This window comes from Lipotes vexillifer, unplaced genomic scaffold (assembly GCF_000442215.2).
Source record: "Lipotes vexillifer unplaced genomic scaffold, Lipotes_vexillifer_v1.1 scaffold306, whole genome shotgun sequence".
NCBI lineage: Eukaryota > Metazoa > Chordata > Mammalia > Artiodactyla > Lipotidae > Lipotes > Lipotes vexillifer.
The window spans coordinates 3,159,224-3,178,988 of NW_006789814.1; the positions used below are offsets into that span (position 1 = coordinate 3,159,224).

Below are 19,765 nucleotides of genomic sequence, written 5' to 3' on the forward strand. Positions count from 1 at the left end.
TCAATTTTTTTTTTTTTTGCGGTACGCGGGCCCCTCACTGTTGTGGCCCCTCCCACTGCGGAGCACAGGCTCCGGACGCGCAGGCTCAGCGGCCATGGCTCACGGGCCCAGCCACTCCGCGGCATGTGGGATCTTCCCGGACCAGGGCACGAACCCGTATCCCCTGCATCGGCAGGCAGATCCTCAACCACTGCGCCACCAGGGAAGCCCTGTTTGTATGTTTTTGCATGGCTTATCTTCTTATATCCCTTTAATTTTAACCTATCCATATATTTATATTTAACATACATCATGTAGTTGCCACATAGTTGGGTCTTGTTTTGTTACCCAGTCCAACAATGTGTGCTTTTTAATGGAGTGTTTAGACCTTCTATACTTATTCTAACTATCAATATGGTTGGGTTTAAATCTACCATCCTGTAATTTGTTCTCTATTTAGTGTCGTTTGTTCTTTGCACCTTCTCTTGGATTGAGTATTTTAAAAATTCCATTTTACCTCCACTATTGGTCTATCAGCCATACTTGCACTTAAAAAAATATTGCTCTAGGCACTGCCGTATGTATGTATCTAGTATCTTTAATAACGTATAGTCTATCCTCAAATAACATTATACTACTCACAATGTAACACCCTTACAGCCAGCATACTTCCATTCCTCTGACCATCTTTCACACTACTGTTGGCATACATTAGCTTCTACATAAATTATAAACTCTAAAACATACTGTTACATTCCTCTGTGTAGATCCACTTTCCATCTTATATTTTCCCTTTGCTTGAAGAACTTCCTTTATTTTTGACAGTGAAGGTTTGCTGGCAACTTTTGTTTATCTTAATAAACAGAAGTCTTAATTTTGCTTTCATGTTTGTAAGTTATATTAGCTGGATATAGAATTCTAGGTTGACAATTATTTTCCCCCAGCCTTTTAATAATGCCATTTGATTTGTTTTGCATAGTTCCAATTGAGAAAACTGTGCATTCTTTGTTCTCCCCTATATATCTTATATATATGGTGTCTTTCTGATTGCTCTAAAGTTGTTGCTGTTAATCCCTGGTTTTCAGGAACTGATTATGATGTTCCTTGATGTGGTTTTCTTTGTATTTATCCTGGCTGCAGAGTATTGAAGTTCTTGGTTGGGCTTCCCTGGTGGCGTAGTGGTTGGGAGTCTGCCTGCCGATGCAGGGGACGCGGGTTCATGCCCGGGGCCGGGAAGATCCCACATGCCGCGGAGCAGCTGGGTCCGTAAGCCATGGCCGCTGAGCCTGCGCGTCCGGAGCCTGTGCTCCGCAACAGGAGAGGCCACAACAGTGAGAGGCCTGCGTACTGCAAAAAAAAAAAAATTTGCATATATGAAGTTCTTGGTTATGGTGGGCTTGTACTTTTCATTAAATTTGTAAAACTTTTTTTTTTTTTTTTTTTTTTTTTTGTGAACTGACAGGCTCCGGACGCACAGGCTCAGCGACCATGGCCCACGGGGCCCAGCCGCTCCGCGGCACGTGGGATCTTCCCGGACCGGGGCACGAACCCGTGTCCCCTGCATCGGCAGGCGGACTCTCAACCACTGCGCCACCAGGGAAACCCAAATTTGTAAAACTTTTGACCATACATGTATGTTAGACCACTTGATATTGTCCCACAGTTTACTAAAGGTCTGATTCCTTTTTCCCAGTCTTTTTTCTTTTCTTTTCATATTCTTTCTTTAATTTGTATAGTTTCTTTCCAAATTATACAGTCATGTACTATTTCTTCCAGTATACCAATTTGTTTTTCTTTCTCTGGTGTTTAATAATATTTATTAAATATATTTATTAATATTTAATTAATTAATATTTATTAATATAATAATATTTATTCCATTCACTGAACTTCAAGTATTTTTATTTCATTTGGTTCTTTTATATTTTTTATTTCTCTTATTATGTTCATGCTTTCCTTTAAATCTCTGAGTGTACTTCTATCAGTTCTTTTAAGGTCCTTGTCTGTTAATTCTGCCAACTGTCATTTCTAAGTTTGTTTCTTTTGACTGATTTTTCTCCTGGTTAGGGATTCCATTTTTCTTCCTCATATCTCAAGTGACTTTTTAAAATTGTATGATGGATATTATGAATTTTACATGGTTGTGAGTTGAATTCTGAGTTCAGTTTTATTAGGGCAATGCTAGAGTTGCCTTTGCTCTAAGATGAGTTTACACCCGTATATTCAGTAAGAATCTACCATGATGGCTGGTCAGACCTGAAACATTTCCCACTGCTGTTTGAGCTCTGGAAATTGTTTAGTGTAAAGGTCCTTGGTCATTCTCTGCTCAGACTCATGCAATTTCACTCTGCATGTGTGACTTAATATTTCAGCAAAGACTCAAAAGGACTCCTATGCTAACCTCTTGGAGCTCTTTCTCCGAGTGGCTTCCTCATCTGATAGTACTCTTCCCCTCATTCCAGTTGCCTCAGCCTCTCTGAATGCCAATCTCTCTTTACCTCAGCAAGACAGCCATTCTCTGCTTGGGATCTCCATCAGTGCACCACAATCTAGGAAGAAAGCTGGGGCAGCCCATAGGGCTCATCTCATGCATTTCCCTTCTCTCAGGGACTGCAGTCCTGTACTGCAATATCTAAAAATTTTTTTCTTATATCTTGTTTAGTTTTCTACTTGTTTACTGAAGAAAAGTTAAGTCTGAGCCCACTTACTCCACCATGACTCTACATATATACTTTTATAACTTTTTTCTCGTTATATTAACATGTTTACATCAATACATATACTTCCTCAACATTATTTTTAATGGTTGAATATGGTTGTACCATATAAATCTAATTTTTGTAATTAATTCCTTATTCCTAGAACTTTAAGGGTTTCCAAAGTTTTATATTTCATGAATAGCACTGCAATGAACATTTTCATATTTCCCCTATTTTCTTCAGGTAACTATTCAAAGAATTGAGTCACAAGGCTTGCATATTTGTAAAGTTTTGATATTGACAGAATGTCTTCCAGAAAGATTAATTTACACTCCCATTCACAGTATATAAACTTACATTTCTTTTAAAACTATTTAGTGGAAAATCTGCATTAATTCAACCCTTTTTTTTGGAACGTATGTTGTGTGCCAAGCACTGTGCTAAAAAGATGAAAACATACAGATTAATAAAAACATTAATGCTGCTGGAACTAATTTCAAGTCCTTTTAGGAAAACAGATACGTACAGAAACAATGAAATAAAGGTATAATACAGGCATGCACAAAATACCAAGGGTAAGGAGAGCAAAGATGACAATTTCTGCCGGAACAGTTTGTCACAAGTGTCTAAAGTGAATATTGAAGGATGAGAAGTGGTGTCATCAGACAAGCCTGGGGAGGTACAAAGGGGAGAGCATTCCTGGCAAAGAGAACAGGATATGTGGTGATGGCAAGGAGAGAAGAAGCACTACCTACTGAGAAGCCATCAAAGAAGAGGTAAGGAATCTGTAGAAGATAAATCTAGAAACGTTTTCAGGGTTTAAGTCATTAAGAATTTTGTATATCTTGTTAAAGAATTTGGATTTTATCCTAAAGACAAAAACACAACCAGATTTGTATACAGGAAATAATATTTTAGTGGCAACTTAGAAGATTCATTAAAAGCAGTAAGTTAGGACAGATATACTGGTTATTAAGTTATGGCAATAGACTACAGATGATAGAATTCTGAAATAAGGAAATATATGGACTACAACTGTTAGCTTTTCGGGAGACAACTGATGAGCTTGAAAGCTGACTACATAGTGGAATGAGGCATATCTATGAGTCAAAAGTGACTCTTACTTCTGGCTTGAGAAACTGGATGAGTTGGTGATACCATTCATCAAGCCTGGGAATATGAGAAACGGTCCAAGTTTCATCTGACTAACTAACTATACCCTTATTCAGAACTGAACATTTTACAAGACAGATTCACATTCACATTATCATGAGTTAGCATCATGAATTGGCATGATTTATCTTTCTAACTGCTCGATTTCAAAGTGAAGCCCCATTACAGGTGTAACTTATTTTATCAAGCATTGAATGAATCTGTGTTTTTATTTTACTGCAACTCGAATACTGTATCGTGTAGTTTAAAAAATATTTAGTAATCTTAATTGTTAAAATTAATGTTAAAATTGTTAATCATTAATGATACTTCATTATGGACTCCAATTTCATTTTTTAATTCATTCTAATCTTCATGAAATTGGAAACTGAAGGGTTTTTTGATTCTATCATGGGGTGCCTAAAGATTCCAATGGTTCCAACCTTTGTTTGGATCCACAGTTGAGATCGGAGAATGAACTGGACTATATAGTTCCTGTAGTAATCTCCATTTTTTAATATTAATTTACTAATGCTAATAAGTGGAATCAAATATTTCATCACAAGAATACCATAACCATTCAAGTGCAATTAAGAGATGAAACCTTATGATTGATTACCAGCCCCAGAAGACTCTATTTTACTTCTTTTTGTTTAAATCTGAGAAAAAGGGCACTGCTGTCACTCTCCCTCTGCATTTTCATGTTATGCCCTAGCATCCTCTCACAGCCAGTATTGCTATGGTTAAGGAAAAAAGGTGTGTCTCACAGGTAGAAAAGAGATAGTCCCAAGCAACCCAGATGTCTTTCAGTGAGTGAATGGATAAACTATTACACATCCACACCATGGAATGCTACTCAGCAATAAAAAGGAATAGTTACTAAACAACTTGGATGACCCTTGGGGGAAATTAAGCTAAGGGAAAGAAGCCAATATCAGAAGGATACATATTATATCACATTTATATAACATCCATGAAACAACATATAATTATAATAGTGAGGAACAGATTAGTGGTTGCTAGGGTTTAGGGACTGGGAACAAACTCTAAAAAAAATCCTATAAAGGGATAGCAAGAGGGAACCTTGTAGTGATAGAACAGTTGTATAATTTGAGTGTGGTGGCAGTTACATAAATCTACACACGTGATAAAACTGCACAGAGCTACTAAATACACACACTAACACACACAAAAAAACTTCATAAATGGGTCAAATGTATTTTGAGTTGTTACCCTTCCCTCTTTCTTGAAAAAGACAAATCCTTTACCTGTGTTACAGTGTGACAGGCCTTCTTTCGTTAGATCAATCACAGAATCAAGTTTCTTCTTCTCTTTAGCCTGAAAAGTTGTTAAAAAAATAAGATTTTGCCTCAACAGAAAATGTTTTTTAAAAATAAAACACATATCATTTAAAATTACTATTTAGAAGCTAGAGATTGAACATTCTATAAGTCTTACAGCTTAATTTAACTCTACTATGAAAGAGAAGCTCGTGAAATACTATATGGTTTCTGTGAATATAACTAAGCAGAGTCTAAATGAGTTAATCTGGTAATAAATATGGTTGTGAAATATGTTTATCATTAGCTGTTTGCTTTTTAATGTTTAAGCTGGACTGAAACCTGGTCACGCTAACTAGGAGACATTAATTTCTCAGAGAATGAATCTCCCAAAGAATGAATGACAAAGATGAGTCATCCAACATGTAGCAACACTACAGTTCCTAGAACTAACGTATTCAAATAAACAATATTCAGAGACAATAGTTAATACCTACCATAGCTTTAGTTTCAGCATCAGGTGAATTGTTAGAATTTCCTGATGTAATTTTTCCAGTATCTGAAAATTATTAAAATATGAACATTTGACAAGTTTATTAACTATTAAATATTTATGGACTTTATAATATGTGAATGCTGAAACAATAATAATGGGGATGCTAATTAACCATTATATAATCATAAAAAATGTAACTCAATCGACTTTACTTATTCCAAAGACCAATGAACCGGTCCAAAAAAAGCAAACTCTAATTTTGGTTCAAAAGACTTTTTCCTTCTGTAACTTTACAGCTATATTAGTAACTCTTTTTTGAGTATCTATCTGTAAGCCACTATAGCATTTGAGAAAATAACTTGGACATTTATACATTTTTATTCATAGTATCTTTAGACTAGACCACCTGAGATGGCTGAGGAGGATTCTTCACAGAACCAGTAAAAGCCTCAGATAAATGCTTAATATCCCTTAACTATTTGATTTACAATGTTAACAGCCCAAATCATAGTGGCAATTAAGTAGCTATATAAGTGCAGACAAAGCTTTCTGAAATTAAGATGCAAATTAAACTCTCTAATGTATATTAAAAGTGAAAAGGAAATGGGGAATTTTGAAGGAGAAATTATGAGGCAAAAAACGATAGCTATTTTAAGGGAAAGGACATTTATTGGAAATCTAAGGTTAAAGATTTTTACATTAAGTGTAATGAGAAACTCTAAAGAGTAACAGAAGTATTATTTATAAAAGTTAAAAAAAATCAAAGATACTAAAGATTAGACAAACTAGTAGACTATAACTCGATAAAACAAAAGACAAACAAAAAATAAACCATCACTATCAGCAACAAGACCAGAGTAAACAAGTACAAATAATGGATATGAAAGGTAAGTAGTTTTATAATTTACAAAGCCATTAAACACAGTAAAGAAACAAAAGGCCATAAATTGATAAACACAAAGTTAACAAGAAACCTCAATTTTATTAAGCAATCACTGATTTATTCGGGTAATATTAATCACAGATATAAATTAAACATTTTTGAGAGTAGAATTAAAACTTTTATTTTATTAAAAGATAATATTCAATTCTCTATTTTAAACAAATACTGATTTGAGGCTTTCTGATTTGATAGGTCATATTTTAAGATACCTGTTGGATCTGATGTAATTGGAGTTGTCAAATTAGGACTTTCCACAGAAATCAACATGATATCATCTTTACTGAAATAAATAAATAAATAAATAAATAAATAAATAAATAAAATGTGATTATGCTGAGATGTGCAATCAATGGTTTTAATTCTTCTAATTTAACATTTCATAACTGATGTGTTTTAATCTAACAATGGGGAGGATGTGGAATGAAAATGATAAAACCAAGTACCCAAGCAACCCTGTGTATAACCAATTATTTATATGACCGAAAGTTCATGATATACAATAAACATAGGCCCTTAACACTTAGTAGAGGGCTTCCCTGGTGGCACAGTGGTTAAGAATCCACCTGCCAATGCAGGGGACAAAGGTTCAAGCCCTGGTCCGGGAAGATTCCACATGCCACAGAGCAACTAAGCCCATGTGCCACAACTACTGAAGCCTGCGCACCTAGAGGCCGTGCTCCACAACAAGAGAAGCTACTGCAATGAGAAGCCCGTGCACTGCAATGAAGAGTAGCTCCCACTCGCCACAACTAGAGAAAGCCTGCGCACAGCAGCAAAAAACCCAATGCAGGCAAAAATAAATAAATTTATTAAAAAAAAAACTTAATAGAAATCCATTTACAATAAATCCAAATGTATGAACTATAAGTATTCAACATATATAAATGTACAAAATATACAAAAGTCACTCCAGCACATACACTTGCCTTCTTGAAAATGAAACAATGTATAAAAGAAACTGATTAAAACTTTGTTACTGATGTAGAACTATAAAAAATAAAGATATTAAAAAATTAATTCTGCCACTATTCTATATCACTATAGTAGCAATATTTACTATGCAATGATAAAGGATGCTGATTATGGTTACAGAATATTCTGAGTCATGAGACTGTCTTTTGCTCCCATTTGACCCCGACTCCACTTTTTTTAATGTGACATTTAAAATCAGAATTTGTGTTAAGAAAACCTTGACACAAATTTCAGTAAGCCCATTTAATTTGCTACATGAATTTTCTACACACAGGGTTGTACCATTTTCTTATAGATGTTTTTAATTTTTAGCCTTTGTATTTGGTCTATGATCCATTTCAAGTTATTTCTGTGTATGGTGTAAGAGCTGAGGTTCACTTTTCCCCTCTGGTTATTCCAGCAACAGTTGTTGAAACAACTCTCTCTTCCCCATTAAATTACCTTGGCATCTTTGCTGAAAACCAATGGACTCTATATATACTCTCTAATTTGTCCATTGATTTATATTTCTATCCTTATGCCAACACCATTCTCTTAATTACTATAGCTTTATAGTAAGTCTTGAACTCAGGTAGTGTATGTCTTCCAACGTTATTCTCTTATAACACTGTTTTCACCTTCTAGGTCTTTTGCATTTCATACAAGTTTATGATCAGTTTGTTACTTTCTACAGAAAAGGATGCCACGGTTTTGTTAAGGGTGCATTAAATATACAAAACAATTTGGGTGAAGTGACATTAACAATGAATTTTCTGATTTGTAAACATGGCATATCTCACCATATATTTATGGCATATCTCACCATATATTTATATTTCCATTAGTTTTTCACAGCAATATTTTGTACTTTTAAAAATTATTAACTGGGTTTTTCTTTTTTACAGCAGCTTTAGGTTTATAGCAAAATTGACTACAGTGTTTTCCCATATACCCCCTATCCCTCCCACACAACCTCCCACAAAATCCTTTACCAGTGGGTACTGTTGTTACAACTGATGAAACTACGTTAACAACATCATTACCCCCAAAGTTCATAGTTTACAATAACATTCACTCTTAGTGTTAGGATATTCTGTGGATTTTGACAAGTATATAATGACATGTATCCATCATTACAGTATAATATAAAATAGTTTCACTGCCCTAAAAATCCCCAGTGCTCTGCCTATTCATCCCTCCCCACCAACCTCTGGCAACATTTGATCTTTTTACTATTTCCACAGTTTTGCCTTTTCTAGAATGTCATATAGTTGAAATCATACAGTATACAGCCTTCTCAGATTGGCTTCTTTCCCTTAATAATATGCATTTAAGTTTCCTCCATGTCTTTTCATAGCTTGATAGATCATTTCTTTTTTTAGCACTAAACAGTATTCCATTGCCTCAATGTACTGGGTTGGCCAAAACGTTTGTTTGGTTTTTTCCGTAAGATGGATCTAGTAGTGCTTAGACGTCTTTAACTTCACTCAAAACAACTTTGTTAGATTGTATTGTGTCAGCTGCCGTATCAGCATGCATTTAAAAAAACTTATCAAAATTGGTAAATTTATGTGAAGCCACTTTGATATTGATGGAAGAAAAAAGCAACATTTTCGGCACATTATGCTTTATTATTTGCAACTGAAATGCAAAAAAAGATTTGTGCAGTGTATGGAGAAGGTGCTATGACTGATCAAACACGTCAAAAGTGGTTTGCAAAGTTTCGTGCTGGAGATTTTCTTGCTGCACGATGCTCCACGGTTGGGTAGACCAGTTGAAGCTGATAGAGATCAAATCAAGACATTAATTAAGAACAATTAACATTATGCCAGGCAAGAGATACCCGACACACTCAAAATATATCAAGCGTTGAAAATCATTTGTACCAGCTTGGTTATGTTAATCGCCTTGAAGTTTGGGTTCCACATAAGTTAAGCAAAAAAAACTTCTTGACTGCATTTCCACATGCGATTCTCTACTGAAACATAATGAAAACATTCCATTTTAAAAACAAATTGTGACGGGTGATGAAAAGTGGATACTGTACAACAATGCGGATGGAAGAGATCGTGGGGCAAGTGAAATGAACCACGACCAACCACACCAAAGGCCAGTCTTCAACCAAAGAATGTGATGTTGTGTATATGGTAGGATTGGAAGGGAGTCTTCTATTGTGAGCTCCTTCCGGAAAACCAAACAATTAATTCCAACAAGTACTGCTCCCAGTTAGACCAAATGAAAGCAGCACTCGATGAAAAGCATCTGGAATTAGTCAACAGAAAATGCATAATCTTCCATCAGGGTAACCCAAGTCCACATGTTTTTTGATGACCAGGCAAAAACTGTTACAGCTTGGCTGGGAAGTTCTGATTCATCTGCTGCATTCACCAGACATTGCACCTTTGGATTTCCATTTATTTCACTCTTTACAAAATTCTCTTAATGGAAAAAATTTCAATTCCCTGGAAGACTGTAAAAGGCACCTGGAACAGTTCTTTGCTCAAAAAGGTAACAAGTTTTGGGAAGATGGAATTATGAAGTTGCCTGAAAAATGTCAGAAGGTAGTGGAACAAAATGGTGAATATGTTGTTCAACAAAGTTCTTGGTGAATATGAAAAATGTTTCTTTTATTTTTACTTAAAAACCAATGGAAACTTTGGCCAACCCTATACCACATTTGTTTACCCATTCACTTACTGAAGGACATCCTGGTTGCTTCCAAGTTTTGGCAGTTATGAATAAAACTACATTTTATATGATTCCATTTTCTCTCCTTTCTTAGCAAACTATACTTCTGTATTTAGTGGTTGCCCCAGAGTTTGCAATATACATTGACAACTAATCCAAGTCAATTGTCAAATAATACTATACTGCTTCACAAGTCATAAAAGTACCTTATAATAACAAAATATTCCTAATTCCTCTTTCCTGTTCCTTTTCAATCATTGCTGCCATTCATTTCACTTACATATAAGTGCGTGAATGCAGCATGCACACACACACACACACACACACACAAGCATACATAATCAAATACATTGTTGCTATTAATTTGAACAAACTCTTGTCAGTTAAATCAATTAATAATAAGAAAGATAAAACATTCTATTTTATATTCACTCATTCCTTCTCTGATGATCTTCCTTTTCTTTATGTAGATCTGATTTTCTGACATACTATTTTCCTTCTCTGTGAAGAATTTTTAACATTTCCTGCAAGGCAGATCTACCGGCAACTAATACCCTAAATTTTTGTTTGCCTGAGAAAGTGTTTATTTTTCCTTCACCTTTTTTTTTTTTTTTTTTTTTTTTTTTTTTTTGCGGTACGCGGGCCTCTCACCGCTGTGGCCTCTCCCGTTGCGGAGCACAGGCTCCGGACACGCAGGCTCCGGACACGCAGGCTCAGCGGCCATAGCTCACAGGCCCAGCTACTCCGCGGCATGTGGGATCCTCCACACCAGGGCACGAACCTGTGTCCCCGGATCGGCAGGTGGACTCTCAACCACTGCGCCACAGGGAAGCCCCTTTCCTTCACCTTTGAAAGATAATTTCACACTGTAAAGAATTTTAGGTTGCTAAGTTTTGTTCTTTCAACACTTTAAATATTTCACTCTACTTTCTTCTTGTTTGCATAGTTTCTAAGGAGGAGTTGAATATAAGTCTTACCTTTGCTCCTCTACAGGTATGGTGTTTTTCCTTGGCTTCTTTCAAGATTTTAGCTTTGATTTTCTGAAGTTTAAATATGATATGTCTAGGTGTACACTTTTAGGTATTTATCCTGCTTAGTGTTCTCTGAGCTTCCTGGATCTGTGGCTTGGTGTCTAACATTAATTTGGGAGAAATTCTTAGTCACTGTTACTTCAAATATTGCTTTTGTTCCTTTCTTTTTTCTTCCTGCAATTCCCATTATGCATATATAACTCCCTTTGTAGTTGTCCTAAGTTTTTGGATATTCTGGGTTGCTTTTCTCTTTTATTTTCTCTTTGCTTTTCCATTTTGGAAGTTTCTATTGTCATATTCTTAAGGTTGGTGATTCTTTCCTCAGCCATGTCTATTCTACTAATGAGCCCATCAAAGGCTTTCCTCATTCTGTTAGTAGTTTTGATCTCAACCATTTCTTTTTCTTAGAATTTCCATCTCTCTTCTTACATTACCTAACAGTTCTTGCATTTTGTCTACTTTTTCCATTAAAGCACATTAATCATAGTTTAAAAAAATTCCTGGTCTAGTAATTTGAACATTCCTGCCATATCTGACTCTGGTTCTGATGCTTGCTCAGTCTCTTCAAATTGTGTTTTCTGGTTTTTAATATGTCTTTTTTTATAATATGTTTTTAATATGTAACTTTTTGTTGAAAGGTAGACATGATGTACTGGGTAAAAGGAACTATGGTAAACATGCCTTTAGTAATGTAGTGGTAAAATGTGGGGGAAGGGGAAGCATTCTACTAGTCCTATGAGTAGGTCTCAGTCTTTTAATGAGCCTGTGCCCCTAGAGTATGAAATTCATTAATGCATCCCAGTCTCCATACCCCTCTTAGGTGGGACAGGAGGGCTAGAGGGGGCTAGAGTTGGGTATTTCTCTTCCTCCATGTGGAAGGCTGGAGGGAGTAGGTATTAGATATTTCCTTTCCTCCAGGTAGGTTAATCTCTGGTAATACTTTCTCCTGATGGCAGGCCTTGTTAAGAACAGAGTGCTCTGGTGTATTTCAAAAGCTTCTTTTTATCTTGCCCCCTGCTGGAAGCATGAGAGGATTTTTCTTCAATATTCACTGCAAAGATCAGTAGAGCTCTAGAGGTAAAACTCACAAAATTGTGCCCCCCCCCTTACCTGGACCCCGACCCCTTGGAGTTTTTATCTCTGAGATTTATTTACTCTGAGCCTCCAGCAATTACAATTTAGGTTTCCCTACCCCAGCAGTGGTTGCCACGGAGGTTTTTGCTCCACTTCCAGGACGTTTTGATTGTTTCCGCCTGTTTCTCTCTCCAACTTGGGTGTCAGTAGTTTGTTCTATGACCTTACTTCTCTGGTGGATCAAAGAAGAGCGGTTTTATTCAGTCTGTTCAGCTTTTACTTGTTAGTATGGAGTGATGACACCTTACAGGCTGGACCAGAAATCTTGTTTTGGAGTTAGGTCTTATATGTATTTTGGTAATTTACCCCTATGAATATCATACTCTTTGATATTACTGTAAATGGTATTAATTTAAAATTCCAACTGTTTGCTGCCTGTACACAGAAATACTACAGACAACCAGTATTATATATAACATATATATACACACCACATAGTACAAAGGAATAGTGTGATATATACTATATATACCCTATACACACTATACCCTATATAGAAACAATAAAATATTTTATATTTATCCACATATTTATAATTTCCAGCACTCTTCATAGTTTTACCTTTGTATAGATCCAAATTTCCATCTGATATTATTTTCCTTCTACCTGAAGAAACTCCTTTAGCATTCCCTGTAGTGCAATTTTGCTGCTGATGTATTCTTTCACTTTTTTTGAGTATGAAAAAGTCCATTTTCTTGTACACGTCTGAAAGATATTTTCACTGAGTGTAGAACTGTAGAAACTGTAGACAGTTCCTCTTTTAATGATTTAGAGATGTCTCTCCATTTCACTACTTTAGAGATGTCTCCTTTTCGACATCTCTAAAGTTTTAATAGTTTACAGTGAGAATTCTCATCTTATTTTTTGTTCCTTTCTACGTAATGTGTCTTTTCTCTCTGGCTGCTTTTAAGATTTTGTCACCATTGATTTTTAGTAGTCTGGTTATGATGTGCTTTTCCTTTATGCTTCTGCTTAGCTTTGTTAACCTTTCTTTCTTCCTTTCTATTTATGGGTTTAGAATTGGACAAATTTTAGATATATTTTCCTGCCCCCCTGCCTAGTGATGACTTCAATGATATATACATATATTAGACTACTTGATACTGTTCTACAAGTCTCTGATGCTCTGTTCATTTTTTTGTTAGCCTGTTTTCTCCCCATGCTTTTGTCTAAACAGTTTCTGGTATTTCATTGATTTTTAAAAAGCCAGTAATTATTCTGTTATTAATCCTATCCAATGTACTTTTCACTTTATTGTCTTTCTCATCTCTAGAAGTACAATTTGGGTCTTTTTTTTTTACATCTTCCTTTTCTATCACGTTGACATTCTCCTCTATGTTGTTAGATATGAAGAATATACTGATAATTGCTATTTTATGTTGTCTGCTAAGTCCAACAACCATATTAATTCTGTTTCTATCATTTTGGTTTTCTCCTTGTTATGGGTTACTTTTCATATTTTGCATGCTTGGTAATTTTTTATTAGATGTCAGACATTGTTAAATTCACACTGTTGGATGATGTTTCATTCTATCAGAGTGTTGGACTTTGTTCTGGCATACAGTTAAATTACCCATGATTAGTTCTAACTCCTTTGAGTCCTTTTAGCTTTCTGGGGTAGGTCCACTGGAGTCTTTTAGTCCAGAATTAATTTAGCCTCACTACAGCTACACCCATCCAAGGACTCTACCTGTTGGTGCATGCTAAGTCTCTTCATTACAGCCAGTGAGAAAGCAAAATGTTCCCAGCCCTGTGCAACCTCCAAAAAATGTATGGCCTTCTTCTTTTCAGTGGTTCTTGCCCCAGCCTCTTGTAGTTTCATGCTTTGCACATATAGATCTGCATTCCAATGATTCAAGGGGTTCCCTTTGCAGATCTCCAGAGCTCTACCTTTATGCAATTACCTCTCTTTGTTGCTCTGCCTCACAAATTCTAGATAATTCGTATTCTCCAATATCTGATCTAAATGCACCAAGACCACCAGGCTGTTTGGGCTCCTCCCACCTCTGCTTTTCAACTTGGGAAATGCCTCCAGGCAGAACTGGCACAATGGTAGGGTGCATTTCTTTTGTTTATTTTCTCACAGGGATCATAATTGTGTGCTCCCTGTTGAACAATGTCTAAACACAATTTCTTTTCTTTAGTCTAGTTTTCTGGTTGTTTACAGCAAAAGAACAATTCCTATGCAGTTAATACTTCATGAGCAGAAGGATACATTTCCCACACACTGATTTCCATCTTGTGAAATCAACTGTTTTTCATGTGCACTTTTAAACAAATTCAATAATTTTTTCCATATCAAATTTATCAATAAAAGATTCTGACAAAAGCTATTATTTCTAAGTTCAATTAACAACAAAAAAGTTCAGATCTAAATGTTATCAATAATATTTTACTCTTCTACTCATTTTTGGCCTTTAACACAACTTACAAAGTTTATTTTGTATATACTTTTTTTCTACTAGTATTCAATAATAGTCAATATAGTGGATGAAAGACTAATAGCTGTATTTATTTTGTTGCTTAACTACAACTATAAGCAATTCTTTTCATTATACTATAGTCAAAATCTCTTCTCAATCTCAAAATTCTTCATTTAATATTTCTATATTTCTAATGTTTTAAGTATCTTTATTTGCTGCTACAGTATATCAAATATAATGTTATTAAGGAGTCTAAGACATTAAGCAGAAAGACTAAAAATCAGAGTGAAATTTTTGGAAATCTCATTGGAATTCTGGGCTGAGGAGGTAAAGGTAAAGATTTAGAAGCCACCAAGGCGGAGAGGCCCTGGTGAACACTCCAAGCTTTCAGCTGGAATCCACTAAGGGCTACATCTTAAAAGCCAGAGTGAAGTAGATATAATAGACTTACCAAAATAACAACAGGCCTGAATTTATACCATTACCTGAGCAGATTAGGTGACCAGGCCCTACTCTACCTGCCAGAGAACAGAATAAATCTCATCTATAGAAAGATATTATTCAGAGCCTCACCAACTATCAAGCACACTAACAGACAGAATCAAATGACTAGAAACAGAGAAAAACAAAAACATATGTACAGATGATTGAGGTACTGGAGTTATAAAACAAGGACATTTGAAATAAAAAAAACAACTGGGCTTCCCTGGTGGCGCAGTGGTTGAGAGTCCACCTGCCGATGCAGGAGACACAGGTTCGTGCCCCGGTCCAGGAAGATCCCACATGCCGTGGAGCGGCTGGGCCCGTGAGCCATGGCCATTGAGCCTGCGCATCCAGAGCCTGTGCTCCATAACGGGAGAGGCCACAACAGTGAGAGGCCCACATACTGCAAAACAAAACAAAACAAAACAAAAAAACCCCAATAAACTGTGATGAATAGTTTTAAGAATACTGAGGAAAGATGGAGAAAATAGTCAAAACCAGATGGAACATTCATCAGAAAAGCATAATCTATGAAAAAAAGACTACACTGAAATTAAGAAGGGTCAATACATATAAAGGCACTATTATGAAAGTGGAAAGACTTGGAATGGGAAAAGATACTTGTTGTCAATATATCTGATAAAAAACTTTAAGACAGGCAACTCAAGAAAAACATGCAAAAGTCTTAGAGAAACTTTATGAAAGAAGATATCCAAATGGCTAACAAGTATAAAAGAGTGCTTAATTTCATTATTAGAAGGAAACAAATTAAAACAAATACAGGCATACCTTAGAGATATTGCGGGTTTGATTCCAGACCACAACAATATTAAGTGAATATCTCAATAAAGTGAATCACTTGTTTTTTTGATTTCCCAGTGCATATAAAAGTTATGTTTACTATACCATACTGTGTATACTATAGTCTATTAAGTGTGCAATAGCATTATGTCTAAAAAAATAATACATACCTTAATTTTAAAATATTTCATTGCTAAAAAATGCTAACCATCATCTAAGCCTTCAGTAAGTTGTAATCTTTTTGTTGATGGATGGTCTTGTGTTGATGCTGATGGCTGCTGACTGATCAGGGTGGTGGTTGCTGACGGCTGAGGTGGCTCTGGCAATTTCTTAAAATAAGACAATGAAATTTGCTGCATGAATTAACTCATCCTTTCACAAGTGATTGGTTTTCTGAAGCATGCAATGCTGTTTGATAGCATTTTACCCACAGTAAAACTTCTTTCAAAGTTTGAGTCAATCTTCTTAAACCCAACCACTGCTTTATCAACTAAGTTTATGTAATGTTCTAAATCCTCTGTCATCACTTCAACAGTCTTCACAGGATCTTCATCAAGAAGAGATTCCATCTCAAGAAACCACTTTCTTTGCTCATCCGTTAAAGTTTATCATGAGATTACAGCAATTCAGTCACCTTCAGGCTCCACTTCTAATTCTAGTTCTCTTGCTATTTCTACCACATCTGCAGTTACTTCCTCCACTGAAGTCTTGAACGTCTCAAAGTCATCCATGAAGGTTAGAGTAAACCTCTTCCAAACTTCTGTTAATGTTGATCTTTTGACCTCTTGCCATGAATCATGAATGTTCTTAATATATCTAGAATGGTGAATCCTTTCCAGAAGGTTTTCAAATTACTTTGCTCAGATCCATTGAAGGAATCACTATCTATGGAAGCAACAGCTTTACAAAGTACTTAAAATAATAAGCTTGAAAGTTGAAATTACTCGACCCATGGGCTGCAGAAAGGATGTTGTGTTAGCAGGCATGAAAACAACAATAATCTCATTGTATATCTCCATCAGAGTTCTTGGGTGGCCAGGTGCATTGTCAGTGAGCAGTAACTTTTTTTTTTAAATAGATTTATTTATTTTTGGCTGCATTGGGTCTTTGTTGCTGTGCGTGGGCTTTCTCTAGTTGTGGTGAGCGGGGGCTACTCTTCGCTGTGGTGTGCGGTCTTCTCATTTCGGTGGCTTCTTCTGTTGCGGAGCACGGGCTCTGGGCTCTAGGCACGTGGGCTTCAGTAGTTGTGGGACACAAGCTTAGTTGCTCTGCAGCATGTGGGATCTTCCCAGACCAGGGATTGAACCCGTGTCCCCTGCACTGGCAGGCAGATTCTTAACCACTGCACCACCAGGGAAGTCCCCTTTGAGCAGTAAATTTTGAGAGGAATCTTTTTTCTGAGCAGTAGGTCTCAAACATTCAGTTGAGTAAAATATTCAGTAATTCAAGCCTGGATATGCTGTCAGCCAGGCATTGTTGTTCTACTTATATAGCACAGGCAAAGCAGATTTAGCATAATTCTTAAGGGCGCTAAGATTTTTGGAATGGTAAATGAGTACTGGCTTCAACCTAAAAGTCACCAGCTGCACTAGCCCTCAAAAAGAGAGTCAGCCTGTTCTTTGAAGTTTGAAGCCAGGTATTGACTTCTATGTAGCTATGAAAGTCCTAGATGGTATCTTCTTGCTATTTAAGGTTGTTTCTTCTACACTGAAAATCTTTTGTTTAATGTAACCACTTTCATTAATTATCTTTGGTAGATCTTCTGAATAGCTTGCTGCAGCTTCTACATCAGTATTTGCTGTGTTACATTGCACTTTTATGTTATGGAGATGGCTTCTTACCTTAAACCTCATGAACTAACCTCTGCAAACTTTTTTTTCTGCAGCTTCCTCCTAATCACTCTAAGCTTTCACAGAATTGAAGAGTTACAGCCTTGCTCTGGATTAAGCTTTGGCTTAAGGGAATGCTGTGGCTGGTTTGACCTTAAACTTTCTCTAAATCAATAATAAGGCTATTTCGCTTTCTTATCATTCACGTGTTCTGGAGTAGCACTTTTAATTTCCTTCAAGAACTTTTCCTTTGCATTCACAACTTGGCTAACTATTTGGTGCAAAAGGCCTAGATTTTGGCCTATCTCAGCTCTCAACATGCCCTCCTCACTAAGCTTAATTTCTAGCTTTTGACTTAAAGTGAGAGACATGTAGGTCTTCTTTCACTTAAACATTTAGAGACCATTGTAAGGTTATTAACTGGCCTAATTTCAATATTGTTATGTCTCAGGGAGTAGGGAGGCCTGAGGAAAGGAGACAGATGAGGTCAGTGGAGCAGTCAGAATGCACACATTTATTAAGTTGCTGTCTTATATGGGTATGGTTTGTGGCAACCCCCAAAAAGTACAATAGTGACATCAAAGATCACTGATCACAGATCACCATGACAAATCATAATGGAAAAGTCTGAAATATTGTGAGAAAAAAAAATATTGTGAGAATTGCCAAACTGTGACACAAAGTGAGCAAATGCTATTGGAAAAATGGTGCCAACAGAATTGACGCAGGGTTGCCATAAACCTTCGATTTGTAAAAAACCACAATATCTGTGAAGCAAAATAAAGCAAAGCACAAAGAAACAAGGCATGCCTGTATGTGATGCTATAAACATGCCAGTGTGGCTAAAGTGAAAAAGGCAGATAATACCAAGTGTTGACAAGGATATAGAATAACAAAAACCTCATATACTCTCAATGGGAGTGTAACTTGATACAACTTCTTTGGTAAAGTATTTAGTAGTATCTATTAAACCTGAAAATACACATACCCTATGACCTACCAATTCCACTTCCAGTCAAAGGTCCAACAGAAATTTACCTATGTATATTCACCAACAAACACGTAAAGGAATGTTCATAGCAGCACTAATCACAATTTCCCCAATCTGCAAATAACTCAGATGTCCATCAACAGTTGTGAATGGAATAAGCTGTGGTATATTCGTATGATGGACATTATATAGCAATGAGAATGATCAAATTATTATTGCTAAGCAACAGCATGGATGAATCTCTTAACACATAAAGTTGGGTAAAAGAGGCAAGACACCAAAGAGTTCACTGAGTATGATTCCATTTATATAAAGGTGAAAAGTAAACAAAAACAACTTATGGTGTTAGAGGTTAGGATGATGTTTACTGAAGTCAGTGTGGTAGGGGTGGGACTTGTGACTGGCATGAGGCAGAACAGATGCCATTGGTGTTGTTTTTCGATCTGGGTGATAATTACAAAATGTGTTTACTTTGTCAAAATTCACCAAACTATACATTTACTGTTTGTGCAGTTTTCAGTAGGTATTATAGGTCAATTAACTTTATTTTAAAAATTATGTGTCTGTGTATGCATGTATGTAAAGCTGCTAATGCTTATCCTGAGAAATTCATTTATACATCTACACACTAAAGATTGGAATTCCATGAGCATTTAATGATACGTAACTTTCATGAAACTGTTCCACTGACTGCTTCCAATGATGGCTCTTTTTTTAATGAACCATATCTGGGAGGAAAACTGAGGACACTGATGATTTTTGTGGTCTTCTAGATGCACCTATTTTTCTACTTGTATTCTACCTTGGAGAAAAACTTCTGTGTCTAAAATCAGTAATTAAAATTCTCCAGGTAATGTTATAATGTAGTACATAGTTCAATACATG

General features: G+C 36.0%; 1 protein-coding gene across 2 annotated transcripts in view; it reads right to left on the minus strand.

Moving 5' to 3' along the window:
* Positions 1-19,765, minus strand: part of ATF7IP2 (activating transcription factor 7 interacting protein 2) — a 63,401-nt gene that overhangs the window by 18,726 nt on the left and 24,910 nt on the right. For both annotated transcript variants that reach the window (XM_007462835.1, XM_007462836.1), the window contains 3 exons: positions 6,759-6,829; positions 5,608-5,669; positions 5,099-5,159 (listed from right to left, as the gene is read on the minus strand). In XM_007462835.1, the coding sequence (XP_007462897.1) occupies positions 5,099-5,159; positions 5,608-5,669; positions 6,759-6,829 (194 nt within the window). The remainder of the gene's footprint in view (positions 1-5,098; positions 5,160-5,607; positions 5,670-6,758; positions 6,830-19,765) is intronic.